The 19,411-nt window shown below is 38.3% G+C and overlaps 1 protein-coding gene across 1 annotated transcript; it reads left to right on the forward strand.

The window, feature by feature from the left end:
- Positions 1–1,046: 1,046 nt before the first annotated feature.
- On the forward strand, positions 1,047–18,629 carry LOC309559625 (olfactomedin; the record flags this gene model as incomplete). The annotated part of the gene is made up of 5 exons (XM_082262962.1): positions 1,047–1,097; positions 13,054–13,206; positions 15,071–15,286; positions 15,397–15,547; positions 17,806–18,629. The coding sequence occupies 5 exons, from the start codon at positions 1,047–1,049 to the stop codon at positions 18,627–18,629; spliced, it is 1,395 nt and encodes a 464-aa protein (XP_082119088.1).
- Between the last annotated feature and the right edge of the window lie 782 nt (positions 18,630–19,411).

Raw genomic sequence — 19,411 nt, forward strand, 5'->3', positions numbered from 1 at the left:
TTGGGACAGTGAGTATATATTGTTGATTGAGCTCATCTATGGGGTTCCTATTTGCTGGCTGCAAGTCCAAAAGCAATGCACTGACCTGTGGCCAGATTCTGCATCTCTCTGCATCATTCACCAAAAACTAGAGATGCAGGTTTTTTTTTTTTTTTTTTGAGTGTTATATATTAAAATACACTATGAGGGGTTTTTTTTATTTCAAACTTTTTATTGAAAATGTAGCACCCTCCTAGTTAGGTTAGACATACCATCCCTTCACACAGGAACAGAGTTGAGGCTATCAATCACAGACTGTGTGCTAGAGATCCCTCCCCTGTCACCTTTTTTCTCTTGGTGTCAGGAAAAATGTATCCAAAGTGATTGAGGCAGCAGACAGAAATGACAATTAGTCTTAAATGAGACAGGTACAAACTATAGAGGGATACATTGTCCATATTTCTGAGATTTACACCCACTTTAAATTATATTTTTAGGTAGTTCCATACCTTTCTAATGCACATCTTCCAGCTGCTGCTAATTGGAATTGTATAGTGGATACATGCAGAAATCTGATTTTCATTACATGAGATTCACCTAAAATGTTCTCTGGCATTAGATGTGTCTAGCCATCCTGTGAATGCTGTAATGATAGAGTTTACCTAAACACTGACAAATGACAATTAATATGTTGGCAAATAAACACTAAAGTCCTTTTATTTCCCTTTCATAAAGAGTCCACCCAGGGTGACACAGAAGGGTAGGACAATAGATGTGATTAGTCACAGGGGTTTTTTTGCAGTACTTGGAACACTGTGCCATTATGTACCATAATCCCAGACACCTGCCACCATACACCAATAATCCCACATGGCACAGACTGATAGATAAAACAGATATCAGTCCAACCTGCACCCTATAATCATGACAAACATAATTTAAGGATCAAGATTACAAAATACTAATAGGGTGGAGGGTGGAGAAAAAGGATGTGATAGGTCTTGATTCCTCTCTATATAAACCTTTACCTGGTACCCTCAAGCACTTGCAGTTCACTTCCGATAAAGATGTATATCTGTCTCCTGACGCTGGTCCTGCTCCATGCCGCTGCTGCATTTGTGAGTGTTTCTGCTTGTTTAGTATATTGGTATTACTCTATTATATCTAAGAAGGGACAATTAGGCTGATTTATTTAAGAAGTTGGTGACTATCCATCTAAGAAGTGTGAAGATTCATACCCATTGTCCAATCATAGAGGAAGCAGATTCATGTTTATTGATATCATCTGCACATGATTGGAAAAAATAAAGTAAATCTTCACTTTTTTATAGCAATTATTGTCCAATCCTTTAGAAAATTGGCTTAAATGTCTGCCTGTCTAACATAGTAATACATTGATATATGATGTATTGCACCTCGATCTTAGAACTAATACTTCTTTAACAAATAAGGTGTTGAAAGTGTGGATTCTTTACATTAAGGGTAACGTGACTGTCAATTCTCTTCAGTGAATTTTTACTTATCTAGCTGATTTGGTTGTTTATGCTTTACTCTGAAAGTAGTTGGGCTAAGCAGGCAATATTTTCTGTATTTACAGGGAAACTCTGCTCATAAATTTCTGAAGATTATCCTGTCTTTAAGAGCCCCAAAATGCTCTAGGGTGGATTTACTAAAGCTAATCAGTTCTTTATTTTGCAAAGGAAATTGAACTTTGCAAGGGATTTTGCCCCAGAACTTAGTAAATGTGATGGAGTTTCACTTTACAAAGAATACTCAATCACGTGCAAACAAATTAAAAAAAAAACAGCATTTTTGCTTGATTGGCTGATGGTAGTCAGCAGAGCTTCACCTCATTCACTAAGCTCTAGAAATAATTTCCTTGCAAGGTGTAACTTCCCTTGCAAAGTGAATAGTCTAGTTGCCTTTAGTAAATCACCCTTCATAACTCCAAAAACCCAGAGAAAATGAACAGTTAAATAATTGTTGTAACATACACAAGAGAGATTTATTATGGTACAGTTGGTTCGTTATTTCTAGAAACAAATCTTCAAACTCCGTTATGGTCCCCGAAAGTAAGGAATGGTAGGCAACTTTGGTCCAGCTGTGGATTCTTTAAAGTAAGAGAAGTGAGATTGTAAATTGGTAATGGTAACTCTACAAATGGTGAGGTTGTAGTTTTTTTTTTTTTTTTTATTAATATAGAATATTAATTATTTACTGTAAGGGTAGTCAAACTGTAAATTATTTTTTATGAACCAATTAGGGTATGGTGAACAGGGCCAAACTGTCCTCTACTATAATTACATAGTCAATCAGATTAGGAAAAGACACATGCCCATAATTAATTGTAGTAAAGCCCTACCTTTCAGGCAACATTTAGATTTAGGGTCATCATTTCCATCACAAATCCTAAAAAAAACAAAGAGGATTAATTTTCATGTAAGGCTAGTAATTCACAAAAATCCTCTGTGGGTAACCATGTATAGAAAACTATTTTTTGTAGTACAGATACAATCCAAAATATGGAGTCCTTTGTCTACATGTTTAAAGTTTTTGCCACAAATATTTGTCTAACATGCAGATTTTTTGAGCTTGTTAGCTCTCATTAGTGCAACATATAGGAACCATGGCTTTAACCGGGTAACCGTAGTCCTTATTTAATACTGCAGTTTCTGAATGTAAATTTAGTTAATCTATGGATTTATATATTATAATCAGATTGGGAACTATTTATTGTAAGATCAGGCTATACTCTTTTTACTGTAGGCTTAGCTGTGGATTCTTATCATAAAGGTAGACAGATAGTGGGTTTATTACTGAATAGTCAGACTCATAATCCTTTAATGCATGAGAGCTCAGACCTTTATTTCGTTATGCTAGTATTAATCATATTGAACATTTTTCAGTTTAAGAGTTGTAAAATTAAGTGAAAGGATTTTTTTATGTGAATTAGGTAGGACTTTGATTTTTTTAACTGTCAAGTGGGTTGTTGATTTGATACAAGAAGCCTAAACTAGCCAGAAATAGAGGGTTTAGATGTTAAAAAATTAATCTGGAATTTGGATAAAGTTTTTCCCCATTTCAAAAGTCTTTTTGCTTTGCCTTCATCTAAATCTAAACTAGAGCACTCCTATAAAAAAAAAAAAAGTTGAATATGAATGCTTTGACAACTCTTGATGAACATGGTGCATTGTACAACATTAAACTATAAAGATTAGAGAAAGGTACTCAACCTTTTGTTACAGTTGAGAATAGCATGTCAGTCTGCTAATCTTCCAAGCTGTGAATTATCCTATTTTGGGGGGCATTTGAACTCTTTTAGACTTTACAACCATCCAAAGGCCACCTCACATAATAATAATATTCAGGATTCAGGACCAAAGGCAAATACAGAATGAAAAAAGCCCTACATGTGATGTTTAAAAAAAGTTCAGAGATTAGACTTCAGTTTGCTGGTGACAATAAAGCCCACCAACATATTCAAGGTCCTTGTCAATGAATGACCAATAAGAAAAAAAATGTGCTTGTTGGGATCTAGATAGCTTTGGGGTATAATGGCAGCTGAGTTACTAACCTTGAGATTGCCTTGTCCCTAAAACAATGTGATTTCCATGAGATACAGCAACATATGAGAAATATCAGATTTTTTGGGAACCTAAAAAATTGATGCAAGGCTCCATTTTGGTTCCCAATACTATACTACTAGTAAATGCATATACAATTATGATATTCACATTGCTAATGATTGTCACACACTGTATGCTAATAGATTTTTTTAAATACTATTGATGTTCAAAATAAACTTTATAATATTATAAATGCATGTATGACCATCCTTGTTACTGTATTTGAGTAGTCTGGATATAATGTATGAAATTAGGACATATTTGCTTAACCCAGTCGAGTTTCTTTACAATGCAATGATTTGGAATGTCTGGAGTGTGCTGACATACTCAGTATTGCTGTGTATTACAGCATGTTCATCTAACATGTAGTATTAAATGATAATTTAGAAGCTTTGCATCATTATAGAAGCTGATCCTTGCCAACAGCCAAATTTGACCTATATAGCATCAAACAGGGCTGCCAAAAGCCCATATTGTGTGGTTGGTCCATTAGTCCTATTCTATCTTACATCTGTTCATTTCATTTCCATTTAAAATCCAGTTAAATTGGCTTTGAAAGTCAGGTGCTAAAGGGGCAGTTTCACTGACTGATGTTCCAGTCTGCAATGGTGCCAAATACATTTGCATTAAATAAACTAAGCCAAAAAAGTGACGTTAAACCCAAATTGAACTTTCAGTTGAAATAAGCTAAATACATCCCAGATAAATCAGAGGCAAACAAAGTCCCAGGGCGCAGGATCAGTAATTGGTATCCCTTTTTTCCCAACAATACATATCCATACTTACATTAAAACTCCAGTGTGACAGCTTGGCAGTGGAAGGGGGTGCACAGAAGCTAGTGCAGGAACCACCACAAGTGCCTAAACCGATACCATGCAGCCTGACCAGCCAGAAAGAGATGGAAGCAGCAGCGTCTCTCTCAGCCTCGTAACCACATACAGCAGACAATCACTGGGGATAGTCAGTCAAGCACTATCTTCTAGATAAATCCGAACACAGGGTGTGCAAAGTTTTTACAGTACTTTTTTGACATAGGGTTAGGAAAGCAGATACATCCTCAAAAGAAAAAACTGACCCCTGCCAACATTCTTTAGAGAAGGACCCTGTGGAAGCAGTGATCACTCTGCAGAGGTTCAACAAACCCCCTGCTCTGTCAAACCTCTATCTCTGCACTTAGCAAAGTCCATGCTCCCTGCTGATTGGAGAGCTCTAGCTCTGTCTCTGCAGGGGGCGTTGGACCTTTGCAGAAAGACCACTGCTTCTGTATGGCTGGGAGGAAAACTGTAAGATTTTGCACACCTTTTTAAAAAGCACCTGGAATGTATTTAGCTGATTTAAGCTGAAAGTTCAATTGAGCTTTAATGCTAATGTCCTTTAAAGAAATCTTATACTTTAAAACTTCCACACTTATCACTTCTATCTCCCATTTGCTGTTCTTCTCTTGTAAATGTGATTTTCTCATTTAACATTTAAAACTGCCTCTGTGCACATGCAGGATGATATGATGGATGTTTTGTTGAGATAGTAGGAAATTGTAGACTAAGCTAACTGAGGCTTTGGGATAACATGAACTATATAGTGCAGGGTTTCTCAAGCAGGGTTCCATGGAACCCTAAGGTTTCTTCAGAGGTTGCTAGGGGTTCCTTGAACAATGAGCAATTTCTGCCTCTCAAATAAGTTCCCACTGACACCATTGATCCTTTTAGCTATCTCTAAGGGGGGGGGGGTGCTTCATTTACCACAAGGGTAAGTAGCATTCTTCCCACTGACTATCACAATAATGTATCAAGAGTTGTAGATAGAGTAAATTGTAGCAGGGGTTCCTTGAGATTGGAAAGTTTGAAAAATTATCTCAAGGGTTCCTTTATCCCTCAAAGGCAGGTTTGCATTGCACACCACATCTTGGAAGTCTGTGACCTCAAGATTTTCCTATAAAAATGTCTTGTAACTGAGAGGTTTACTAGCACTACTAGTGGATCAATTCCAAGACTCAGCAATAAAAATGATGTTTATGAGGAGACTGTTCCCAGCTGGATCTGTTCATATAGTTACAAGTCGAATGTTAACATTATTATATTGAATGAGTGCTATTACAAAGGAAGGATCATCGGAAGACTGCCAGGAGCTCAAGATACGAGTTCAAGAGAGGATTCCATACCATCTCTGAAGATACCAAAGCATGCTATAATGAACTCCCCACAAGTACACCAAGGAAATGAGAAAAAGAAATTGTATGCTAGAAGACAAAGTTATCTGGGTATGTTGTCTTGCCTTCTATGATAATAAAATTAGAACATGATGCACTATATAGTGATAGAGTATCTCTGCACACTTCCAGCCTGCTGACCCCTAAAGGAACTATTAATATTTTACTCTGTTTAAAAACTATTTAGACACAGAGGAGAACTCTGCTCAAATGTATCTTTGCTGTTTCAAGTGAAGTGACTGATGTGAGTTTATTATATTAAAGCAAAGCCAAAAACATTTCTCTTTATTTTGACTAGAGTATGGAAGGGTTACCAATGACAGTTTCTTACCATCTCTGTCCCATTGGAGAGCTCTATATTCACTTCCTGTTTTGTAGACACAACAGGAAGAGAGAGGAAATCTCTACAAAGTGAGGGAAATGCCATCTTAGACAGTACTTACCAGAAAAAGTGTCCCTATGGGAAAACTTCCCTTCTATAACTGTTCTGGTAACCACTCACAATTTTGTATTTCCCTTATTCTTTTCACAAAGACAAAAAAGAGGGACAGGGAGAGGGACACACACAGACAGCAAGAAAAAAAAAATTGGGGTTCCCATATCAAAAACTGAAATAATGTTTTGGCTTTAAAAACACTTTAACGTTCCATACCTCATGGCATTGATCCAATATAATACTCTATCCTCCCAAACATTCTATAAAAAGTTATTGTGCCAATGCTCCTGCTCCTCCAGCTAAGTGTTGGATTCAGAGAAGTCTAAGTAAAACCTCTACATGAGGGTTGGTGAGGAATGGAGCTGGAAAAAGATGTTAAGGTTTTGAGGTTGAAGAAATGGGGCACCTAAGTGGTAATAATAACATGCCTAACCCATTCTCCTTTATTTAAAATGACCAAGAATAATTTGAGTGGAGTTTTATTATTGCCTTTAGGAAACAGAAAAAAATGTATTTCTCTATAGGGTTTATGAATGCTCGAAAGTGTGTAGAAATACTTAGCATTACCTGAATTCCTCAATCAATTTTCAATGGCCTGTTGAAAGTAATAAAGGTTTCTAATATACTTTGACAAATGATAATTTAAAGCTAGCCCTTTCCACTAAAACCAGATTGTCCACTTTAGAGCATGATTTTTGAAAAAAGACATTCTAGAAAATCATTTAAAATTAAAAATATAGTCATTTTAATTTGAAGGATTGTAATATAAAATATATACCTTTATCTTTTTGGAAGTGCCTCAAGATTCCTTTTTTTTTGTATCTGTAGAGAATTGGCCACCAGGACACCAACAACAGGACACAATCTGTGGGCTGGCGCATTCCCTTTGACAAGCTTCCCTTGAAGACAAGACAAAAAGCTTTAATGTGAATTGTAACTGTGTCATTAACGTCTGTCTTAGTCCATTTTTCATGAATTGTGTTATCAATAGAAAAAAAAATTGTAATTGGAAGTAGGACAAAGCAAGCTCTATTGGATATGCATACAAAATGATATAAAAAATGCATCAAAGTGCATCTATAGTCAAAATGTTTTAATTTTTTTTCATAGTAAGACAGAGTTAGAACACCCATCAGGTTTTGTTTCTTGTCCCCGCTGGAGAGATTCATCCTTTCCATTTGTTTGGGTGACCATTGTATTTTAGACTGAAAGTGAAGGATAACCCAAAATTTGCAGTGGTTACTAGAATAGGAACTTAGGGAAATTTTGCAAGGGGAACACTTGTTCACTTGTTCTGGTGACTACCAGTTAAGATGGGTTTTTCTTCAATGTTGTGTCTATGAGTATTTGTGTAATATGAGTTATTAAGCTGAGTGATGCATTAGGCTACATTCACACTATAGCATTTTGTGAAACTTTGCAAAATCCCATTATTTTGTGCCTATTTACATTACCCTGGAGAGATTCATCCTTTCCATTTGCTTGGATAACCATTGTTACTGGGACTGATAATGAGGTCAGATCCAAATTTTGCAGTTGTTACTAGAATAGGAATTGAGGGAAATTTTCAGACGGAGACACTTGTTCTTGTGAATAGTGGCTATGAGTTGATTTCCTTCACTGTTGTGTCTACAAGGCAAAATCTGAAGGTAAATCTCCTTGATCAAAAAAAGATGGCTAACAAAAATATGACATGGATTTTAATCATTTTTTTATTTTATCTGAAAATTGAAAAAAATGTTTCCATGTTTACTTTCATGACAGCCAGATATCAACTTTTACTAGCTCAGTTTAATAAACTATTAGGTTATTAAAGAGTTATTAGGCTGAGTGGTGCATTAGGCTACATTACACTATAGCGTTTCATGAACGCACACTAGATTCTAAGATTTTACTCTTGTTTATGAAGCACACACAGAAATGTTGTGCTAGCTAGTGCTACCATTTATTGCTAATGGTACCCCAAATATAGCAAAACTGACACGCTTTTTTCTCAAGAAAAATGTGGCAAATCGCACAGTTAAAAAACACTCAAAGCTCATAAAGGTGCATAAGCTACTTTGCTGTATTTGTCATGTGTAGGACAGTCCTATGTTTTAGTACTATACAGAGCTTTGTTAGAGATTTCCTCTTACATACTGTCTTGGTGACAACAGTTTCATCGGCAAGGGAAAGAGTTAAAATCACCACAGGTAGAAGCACTGTGCCCATGTTGTAAACTTTCCCTTACTTTTTGTCAGAGGAAATTCACCTATGAGTCCTGGTGACCACTGTAACTGAGACAGAAATCAGGTGGAAATCTGATATGGTAGAGAAAATGTGTGGGAAAATGCCCCTATGGGAGCAGATGTTTCAGTGACAACAATCTAATATTTTAAGAATTCTCCTCACTTTGGAACAATTTCCTCTCAATTCCTGTTGAGTCCCCAAGAGAGGATGTAAAGAGAAATCTCCCATGCAGCAAAAAATAACCTTTCCCTACTAAAAAATGGCTATACATACACTTTGATGTGATACTCAAGGACTTCAGATTTTTGTGGTAGTAATTGTTCAAGCATAAGAAGATTGCTTTCTTGGGTTGGCACACAGTTTTAGGGGTGTATTTATAAACTGCATGTAGATTGGTCTGTGTGAATGGTGGCAAAATCGAATGTTACTACGTTATTTTCTTTCCAGGTCAAATGTTATTCAATTAAACAGTGTGTGAATCAGGAAAATACTGCATTATGGGTACTATATTGAGCTGACGTTTATAGTGAATAAGTATTTTTTTCTATGATCATTAGCTCCCTCTAAAGGCTATTATAAGGTTTTTTCCTGAGTCACTCTTTTCTGCATGAATGAATAACATTCAACTTGAAAAGGAATTTTTTTTTTCTTTTTATAAATACACCCCTTAATGTTAAATCCCATATAAAATGTTAGGGTCCCTATTATGATTATGCTAATGATGCCCAAAAATGGCACTGTATGACTTCCTTTGAATACTTTACATTTACCTTCAGAAATGTGCAGTACTGATGTCTGAAACAAACGCTCTCCTTTATAAATTAGTAACAGTATTGTCCCTGCTTAAGCTATTTCACTTTTGTATTGTGTTCTTTTTTTTTTTTTTTTTTTAAATATTTTTTATTGGGTTTAAAACACAGTACAATCAACATCAACAGTTGAGTAGAAAAAGCATGTTTCAGATGTACAGTGCATGTTTTGTGTTCTTAAACATGTCATTTGCTTGTGATGCCTATTGACAGTCGATTATTGATGAAAGGATGGCGTCAACATGCCAGAAAAGACCAAGAGGAGCCTGGCTCAGGACAAGACGACGAGATGTCCGGTGATGGAGATGTTCCAGTGATGAAGGAATGTGTGTGGCTGGTGAGAAGCCCATCTTACAGTAGAAGGGATCTGGTTTGCCTTTTGGTTCTGGCTTTGTCTTTTGCTCTGTTGTGTCCATGTTGCTTGTGAGCTGAATTCTGTTCAACTGTGTGTACAAAAGTCAACAATTTATTTGCAAAGATTGAATAAAGTGCAAATTTTCCTAGGCAATATGAAATAACAGCTATTGTACAAACACTTTTAAAAAGAAGTCCAAAAACCCTTAAGAAAACTCAAGTGTGAACCTAGAAGTAAGGGAGAGGTGATTTTGGGGTTGATTTACTAACACTGAAGAGTATAAAAATTGCTGCAGCTGTGCATGGTAGCCAATCAGCTTCTAACTTCAGCTTGTTCAATTAAGCAAGCTGCTGAGAGCCTGAGCTGGCCGCTCCGCCCCTCAGTAACGCCCAGCACTCCAATGAGCGAGAAGAGCTGTGACTGACACCATATAAAAACACACAGACCTAGTGCATTATCCTGAGACAAATATCTTATTTAATAAAAACATGGTAAGTATTATACTCAAAAAGTTGCAATTGTTAAAAGTGCATCACAGATCTCAGCAAGTTCCATCCAGTTATATCAACATATACAACAGAAACTGAAGACCCCTTGGGCTGACGCGTTTCAAGGATTTCCTCTTTTTCAGAGCCACTGAGAGTCAGCAGCTCTCTGCTCACGCAGCCCTGAGAACTGAGCGATCTGCGGTGTTTGATCGCTCGGTTCTCAGTGTGGTGGCGCCGGGGGACAGATGCAGCATTGGACCGATGCTGCATCCACCTAGATATGTATGATTCTGGAAAAAAAACATGAACCCATACATCTCTTTTAAGAATTGGGGTGAGCTGATTACATCGGTTACTCTATGCCACCACTTAGAGATTGCTTTCTCATCTACAAAATGCCACCATAATGTCGGACTTGCCTGGCCTTCAACAGACCCCACATCAACTATCTAATTTTGTCCTTTGCATCTACAAATCAATGTTATTTTATTTAGGGTCTTTGATAGAGTAGTCTGCTACCTATGATGATCAGAAATAGATATAACACTTAATGCTAAGTTTGTTAACAATGTCATGTTTTTGAGTGGAATGGTAATCATACGTGTAGATGTGTTTTTGTGGCAATCTCAATTTCAAGCAGGTTTCAATTTAAAAAAGAATCAAACTACTCAGGGGAATGTACCATCAGCCAGTAATAGAAGTTTGCCTATCTCCATTTAGTCATCAATGCAATTTTAAACCCCAAAACTAAAAGGTACAAGAATAATGCTACACCACCTCTCTTAAATGTGGCTAGGGGTCTTATTCTTGGTTTTTGCAAAAGTGAGATGAATTCTACCGTAAAATAAAAATATATTAATTACAAAATAAAATCCACAATAAAACTCTTAGGGTCCATTCAGACTTGCGCGACTTGTCAGGCGACTTGTCAGCCTGACAAGTCGCGCTCGGTCGCTCGCCATTGATTAGCACCACACCCGTTCTAATAGGAGCGACACAAGTCGCTCCGACTTAGAAAAAGGGTCCGTGCAAGTCGCGCCGAATTCGCCGTGCACCGCGACTTCACAGGTCGCCCCACAAAGTCGGATCACGCCAGTCTGAATGGGCTGTTAAACTGCAAAAATGCTGAAAATTGATACAAAAGTACCCAAGCGTATTTCACCTGTAGCCACTGTGAGATGTATTAACATCAGTCATCAGTTATATGCAATTCATTGTTTGGTGTATATTACGCATAGCAAAAAGAAAACAAAATTGGAGATAAATGTCTCCTCCACATTATTTAGTGAATGAAAGTAAGTGCTAAATCCGACCTATAAGAAGACATTTTTTTATTTTCTAATATATTTAAGACTCAAATTACTGCAGCTCTGTAAGCATTTATACATCATTAAATTTATTTTTAAAGCAAGCATTGTAAGTACCCGAATGTGACTTACCGTATCAGCCCCTTTTAGTGCCTATACAGCAGAGCTCAGACTGGGGGAGAGAGAAGCATTATAAGTAGCCAGATGGTTGTGCTGCAATGCTCATGTACTAATAAAAAGCATGCCGATAAGAGGAGAGAACAAAGTGACAGAGAGATGAGCTCATTAGTCTGCTGCTGAGCTTTTCACTGTCCAATCACAGGCAGGGGGAGGGACAGGATCTGTATGTGTTACTTAACTGCAGCTTGGAAAAATTAGGTCTCCCGTCCTGCCAGACAGGACTGTGCTGTGTAGCATAGCCATGTAAATTTGTGATAAAAACAAATATTTTGCCAGGTAAATAAATTCTTATAGATGTATATCATTAGTGTCTTTATCTTTGCCTGTTTTTCTGGAGTTAAAGTGATATTAAAGGCTTGTTTAAAAAAAAAAAAAAAAAAACATGTCAGTGGTTTTGCACAGAGCAGACTGGATCCTCCTCTTCTTGGGTCCCCTTCTGGCTCTGCTGGCCCCTCCATCCTGCCTAGTGCCCCCACAGCAAGCAGCTTGCTGGGGGGGGGGGGCAACCGAGCAGAGCCGCTGCTCTGCGTGTCCATTTACACAAAGAGCAGCAGCCTTCGCACCCTCTCTCTCCTTATTGACTCACTAGCTGTGATTGACAGCAGTGGCAGCCAATGGCTCTTGCTGCTGCCTGAGCAATGAGGAGTAAGTGTCCCCGGAGAGCTGAGGCTGTGGGGCACATCACTGGATTGAGAGACAGCTCATGTAAGTATGATGGGGGGTTGGGGGGGCTGCTGCACAGAGAAGGTTTTTTACCTTCATGCATTTAGAACCACTTTAAGTGTTAACTAATTACTTTTTATTGAGGCTGAGGAAAACATAGGAGTACACACCAATCAACATAAGACTAGAAAATGATGCTGTCTTTAAGTGTGTGGTCATGCCAGAGAGGGCTGCACAAGGTATAAGATAAATGCACTGTATTGGTTGTTTGGCCTAGGCAAGCTTTTTAACATGGAGAAACCCTTGGAATAACTTTTCAGGCTCAGGGAACCCCTGCTAATATACAATATCTGCAGTACACAGTACATTAGTGTGATAGTCACTAGGAAAAATATTCCTTACTTTGGTGGTCATTGGTAAGAATCCCCTTCCTCTTTCCAATGGTTGAAAAGGTGACTGATGTTAGAGGTTACTCAGCTGAGAGGCAGAAGCTGCTCAATGCTCAAGGAACCCTGAGTAAACCCTGGAGGAACCCTAGGCTTCCATGGAACCTTGTTGAGAAAGGCTGGAATAGACTAATGCACTTCACTGTAGAAAAGTCTAGATCACCTGCAATAGCAGGCTTTATTGGAGGGGGTGCTCGATGATGGGATAAAACAAGACTGAATGAAATACTGTATTTTTGCTTCATTTTGTGATCTTTCCCATACTGTATCATGCTGTGAGGAACAAGACAAGTATGCACTGCTTCTAAAACTCTCTCTTCTTTTTACAGATAGCCCAAAATGCTACAGGCACCCTAGCTGGGAAAGATCATTGTGTCTGCGAGGTGCTTCTGCCAGACAGTTCCTTCCCTGCCAAGCGGGTGGGGGCTCTGGAGGATGAAACTGTCCGGCTGGGCAACAGAGTGGAAGATGAAATGCAGAAGGTTATCTTATTAAGGCTTATATTAAAACATTGTTTAAAGACTAATGATGTATAGTAGATATGAGGGCCTTCAAGGGACAAAGGTTTGCGTGCAGAGCAAGGTTACCAACAAAGGTCCCTGCTGTTATTCCTGCAAGTCAGCTGTCATTACTGAACCAATCAGCTGTGGGCAGGAGATTCCCTGCCCCGGAGCTGCATGCATACAAAGGGGCTGATGGTCGTGGCATCTTTACCTAATATGGCCTAACATCTAAGAGTATCGGATGCCTGGTTCACCATTGAAGGGTTATGGTCCCTTTCAAAAACCACTATGTCCCTAAAGGGCCACCAGAAAGCAACCACAGCGTTTAGCGGGGAACCAGGCACCCAACACTTTTAGAAGTGCATAGCTCTCAAGTGTCCCTTATTTTGAGGGACTGTCCCTGATTTGGAACAAAGTCCCTCTGTCCCTCTTTCCTCCTCATTTGTCCCTCATTTTGGTCTGATCTATATAGTTATATATAAAATGCACTTTTTATCCTTCAAAAAGTGTTTCCCAGTGCTAAACCTTTCATCCAATTTCCTAATTGCTGCATCTGTAAATTTTAAAAGCCAGTATAAAGATAAAGTAGTGGTAAAAAAAAAAAAATCACCCGCTGGTTTAACTAATCCTTTTTTTTTTTTTTGTATAATTCTCCTTTAAGGGGATGTGGCAGGGGGCATGCCCTATGCCTAAATACTTTTGCTAATATCGTAAAAAGTTTGGCGATATGGAAGTGGGACAGGTAAATATACTGTAGTTGATTTACTAAAACTGGAGAGTGCAAAATGGAGTGCAGCTGTACATAAAAACCAATCAGCTTCCAGTTTTTTCAATGTTTTTATCAAAGCTTAATTGAAGAAGCTGAAGTTAGAATCTGATTGGCTACCATGCATGGCTGCACCAGATTTTGCAGTCTCCAGTTATAGTAAATCATCCCCATTGTGCCTTCTGTACGAGAGGATCCTTTTTGTTTTAAATTTAATTTTAGCAATAGTGTTGCCACATTTACCAACATTTTTAATCCCACAATTACCATTGGTTTCTGTAAGGAAACCTAGTGATCCTATTATGTTGTAGCAAAGTTGTCTCACACCAAGAACTTCAGAAAGTACCTTGTGTGAAAAAATATCTTTTATTTTCTTATATTAAAAAAGCAGCAGCACAGCATAAAATCAAAAAATACGCCAATGTTTTGAGTCAACACTATACTCTTTTTAAGTCAAACAAGAGCTAGTGTGGGCTCTTAACATCAAACTTTTTTCATCAAAAAAGCTGCGCTGCTGCTTTTTAAAGATAACATAAAAGAGCTATGTTTGAAGGAAGTACATTTTGAAGTCCTTGGTGCAGGACAATTTTGGCTGCACTATGTTCTGGTTAACCATGGGGATACTGGTGAGTTGGTGACTATAACGCAAGGCACTTTATTGAGACTGATACGCACTCTGAAATTCAGTGCAGTGATCTTATGGACACACCATAGAATACAACAAATGACAAAGAATGTTTTCACAAATATATCTTAAATTCTTCCAGGCCAGCTGTAGTTTTATGCAACACTGGCAACGAAACTATTGGAAAGCTGCTATAGATATGGCTATTACCAGTCAAGGAGCTGGACACATGGCGTAACAGGAAATTACATCATAACCACATAGTTAACCGTGTAGCTCCACAAAAGAGAGCAATATATTACACATAATACTGGCACCTAGTGGTAAAACTAGTAATCAACAGTATATCATGAGAACAGTTGTTGCACCTATGTTTGTATAAACAGCATGCTTATATAAACCACTATAGCTGTATCACTTTTTACCTAAAATTGGCACCATTTTTCCAATAGTTACAAGAACAGGACATCAGACTTGACACATACTTGGAAAATATTATTAATCTGACCAGAAGAGTGGAATATCTAGAGAAGTTGCGTCCTGAAGGCTTAATGGAAGTAAACTTTGAAGTTCTGAAAAGGGAGATCAGGGAACTGGAAATGTACATCTCAGCAATGAGGGTCAAACCCAATGGAAACAGCGTTCAGGTGGAAAACCTTTATAATGAGGTATGTCTTTTCAAATATCAAATAGAGACTTTTAGCTAGGACAGCAACAGGCAGATGGAAAACCTAATACCAATCTATACACAGCTATTTAATGAATCTTATGTCTTTAGGTCAAAAATATGTCTAAGACTGTCGGACAGTTAGAAACTCTTGACAAGAACAATGTTCTAAAAGCAAAGAGAGAAATGGAGAATTTGAAGAAACGTCTTGTGGACTGTGAAAAGAATATTAAACCAAAACCTCCAATGATGGTGCCCTTAGGTAAGGTATCTGGGAAATACATGCAGCAAGTAATTCAGTCAGAAATATCTTTACATTAAAATGTAGACAGAATGGATATCCACAAGCAAATGCAATTATATACACTACTTCAAGAAAAACAGATTGCCAGGGGACCTCTGGGGGCAAGGAACCCAACTTTGAGATTTAAAGTTAATCTCCGAGTTTTGAGCTGGTTTGAAAAAAAATCGAATTGCCCATTTTTTTTGCCTAAAACTGCAGTCATGTGACACTGCTGGCCCAATCCTTCTCTCTTCTTCTATTTACTTTCTGTGGGGTCCTTCTTCAGGTGTCCATGTCACTGCCTGCATGACGTGAACATTTCCTATTGGTTGTTCACCAGCAGGGCCTTCTCATAATCCAGAAGGAGATTGGAGTCATCTACTGTATATGTGATGGCAGGAGACCAGTTATCTCAGGTAGGTTTGTAGCACTGGATTGGTGATCTCAAGCACCTGGAAACAGTGGTGGCAAGGGACCTAGATGGGGAACTATAGCGTGAGTATATCTTACTTCACCATTAAGAAAAGTAAAAATCCTAGCAGGATGGGTTACAGGGGGTAGAAAGGAAGGAAGAGGGTCATATCTAGCCCAGGGGGGACTTGAATCGTACCCAAGGCAGACATTTTTTTACAATGAAATTTGCAGCATCATACATAATTTAAATGACAGTCAATGTAATCTAGGATCTGGATATGTTTTAAAGAAACAAAAAATAGCTAAAGCAGCAACATGTTAAGCAGCAACAAGGTTGTGACCATAATAAAAGGGAGAAAAGGGGCCTCAACAGAGGTATATTTATCTTTAGGTGATAATATTTATAGGTGTAGTGCTACCCCTGAAAGAACCGCTTGGTATGATGGCTTCTCTGTTCTCTAGCGTGACTCTTGAAACCACTCTGTCCCCACCAACACACCTAGTTACTCATACCTGTATAGATTAGGCATTAATATTATACTGCTCTATGATAGTACGCAGAAAATAGACCACAAGCAAATTGAGGATTGTTAGGATGAATGTATTATTGAAAGGTTAGCAAATGCAATGCATAGAACAAACAAAGGACAATAGAATACGTTAGATTAACTGTTGGGCAGGTTAGCCTCACCTACAGCCATTAACTAAGACTAAGCCCCATTACACTAGCTCACACGGTATAAGTAGGAATAGCATCAACTGTGAAAGCATGAATGGCATAAAAGAGACCTCACATTAACTCTCAGCAATCTCTACCCAAAAAGTGTCCTTGACTGCACTCTGTGCATGCAGTCCCAATAATAGATGGGTGTATGTGTTACTGGCAAAAGGTATCCATGGTTGTGGCTAAAGTACCTGGTGCCAAACTGTCAGTTTTGGCGGTTTTCGTTTTGGCCCTTCTGTAGGTAATGCAGATGTAGCTGTCCCTTTAAGACTGTACACAATGGATGGCTGGTGGGCAGAAATGGGTTAAACTAGGTAGTGCCGCTCACCATTCCCAGTATGCAATGGATCAGATCTGGTATGCTTGGGGATCAGTTGTCCAAAAGTCTTCAAGATCAGGTCTTCACAAGGCTCAGTCTTTCACTGGTGTAGCAACAAGTCTTTTCAGCCCTGGTCCAGGTGTCCAGGTTCTTGACAGGGCACAGACCCCAGCAGCAAAACTGCACTATCCTGTTCCCTGTGCTGGTCTGCCCCAATCTCTCCCAATTTGCCTGGGACAACACTGTATCTCCCCTCCTCTGTGGTGCAAGGAATATTGGCCCTTGTAGTTTGTGGTTGTATTCCCCTCTGTAGTTTAGCGCTCCCCTGGGCTACAATTCCCTGGTTCCATCATGGTCGCATTATCAGTCCTCTTCCCTGGGGGATAAGGAAAGCCAGCAGCTATGTTACAGTTCAGCATAACAGGGATGTGAGAGGAGAGAGGCCGGCTAGAAACCACACAGCCCCGCACACCTTTCAGAAGCAACACAGGGAAGAGCTGTTTGTGTACAGCCGGCTCACCAGCCAGCAAAGCAGCACCCAGCTACAAAGGGTAAAAAGTGGATAGACTTCTTGATTACGTAATATGGTCAGCCATGTGCAGTGTTACATTGCATATCAAATCATACATTTAAGCATTTATGGAGTTTTCATAAAATCTTCAAGTTTTCCAAAATCTTCAATATCTTTTTACTATGGGTTAATATATTATAATATATAATATAAAAAAATAATATTGTTAATGTTTAAATGCTAAATCATTTTTAAAAAAATTTCTACAGGATCTTGTCAGCACCAAGGTTTAGCACGTATCAGTAAACCCAACCTTCTGCAACTCAACTGGAAAGGAAATGCATACAAGTCAGGAGCATGGGGCAAAGATGCAGCATGGAACACCACCAAGAAGTCACTGTACTGGGTGGCTCCTTTAAATACTGACGGACGAGTTCTGGAGTCCATACGCATTTACCCAACTATGTCTGACCTGCAGATGTATAAGAATCCCATTGATCTACCACTCTCTATGCTCATCAAAAATAAATGGAACCATACATTTGCTGGCCAAGGTGCTGGAATGGTTGTACACAACAACAACTTGTACTACAACTGTTACAACAGCCGAGATATGTGCAGAGTTAGTTTGACAAGTGGAGTCTACCAAAAAAAGCCTCTTCCTAATGCATTGTTCAACAACCGCTTCTCCTATGCTGGCACTATGTATCAAGACATTGACTTTTCTTCTGATGAGAGGGGTCTCTGGGTTCTGTTTACCACTGAAGAAAGCGCTGGCAAAATTGTGGTGGGTAAGGTTAACGTTGCTACTTTGACAGTTGATAGTATCTGGATTACCACACAGAACAAACCGGATGCAAGCCAAGCTTTTATGATCTGTGGAGTCCTCTATGTCACTCGTTCACTTGGTCCAAAAATGGAAGAAGTCTTCTACATGTTTGACACCAAAACAGGAAAAGAGGGTCATCTAAGTATCATGATGGAAAAGATGGCCGAGAAGGTGCATAGTCTTAGTTACAATTCAAATGAACGCAAGCTTTACATGTATAGTGATGGTTACCTTTTACATTATGATATTGCTTTGAAGCCTTGAGGTTTCTTATCTACCTACATTGTCTCTTATTAGGGCCTTATTATTGTTTTCTACTGTCTATTCCTGTTGACTACATGCTCTAAAATGCCCATCACTGCTCAATCACAATAAAACCATCAGAATCGATTGCAGATTTTTGTATACTCTGTATAGTTTCTTATTATGTGTTCTATATCACTTTTAAGACTATCTTCCATAAACTTATCACGTGACAAACAAAGCTGATATCAAAACTCAATTCATAAGAGTGCAAAAACATGTTTCTTTTTTTTTCCTGACCAGATAGGTCTGGTGCACATATAATCCATTTTCATCTTTCTCTGATTTCCATACATTTTTTATCTTTTAACTTCAACAAATTATCTGGACATTTTGAGGAAGAGAAGCGGTAATCAACCTTGATATGTTCAAATACAAATTACATAAGATTGAATTTCAACAAAATCAAATTGTGATTTCATGTGAAAAATAAAGTAACTAAAATGTGAATGATGTGTTTGTTCATCAAGTGTGAATAGACTTTGGCCTGTGGTCAAGTCTGGCCAACAATACAAATCTGCTCTTGTGGCTGTGTCTACCAAAAAGAAAAATACCTTTGCATTGACACAAATGTCTTAAAAGTGTTGTTTCTTTTTTTGGAAAGGGCAGGTGTTCTGTTCTCAGTACACATTTGCCCCTGGTGTGTATGTAGCTCAACATACAGCTTAAACCTTGAATCCTAAAATAATCAGACTGTCTGTAACTTTGGATCTTTATTACAATGAATAGATGGTGGCCATATA

The sequence above is a fragment of the Pelophylax lessonae genome (assembly GCF_965119305.1).
Source record: "Pelophylax lessonae genome assembly, chromosome: 7".
Lineage (NCBI taxonomy): Eukaryota > Metazoa > Chordata > Amphibia > Anura > Ranidae > Pelophylax > Pelophylax lessonae.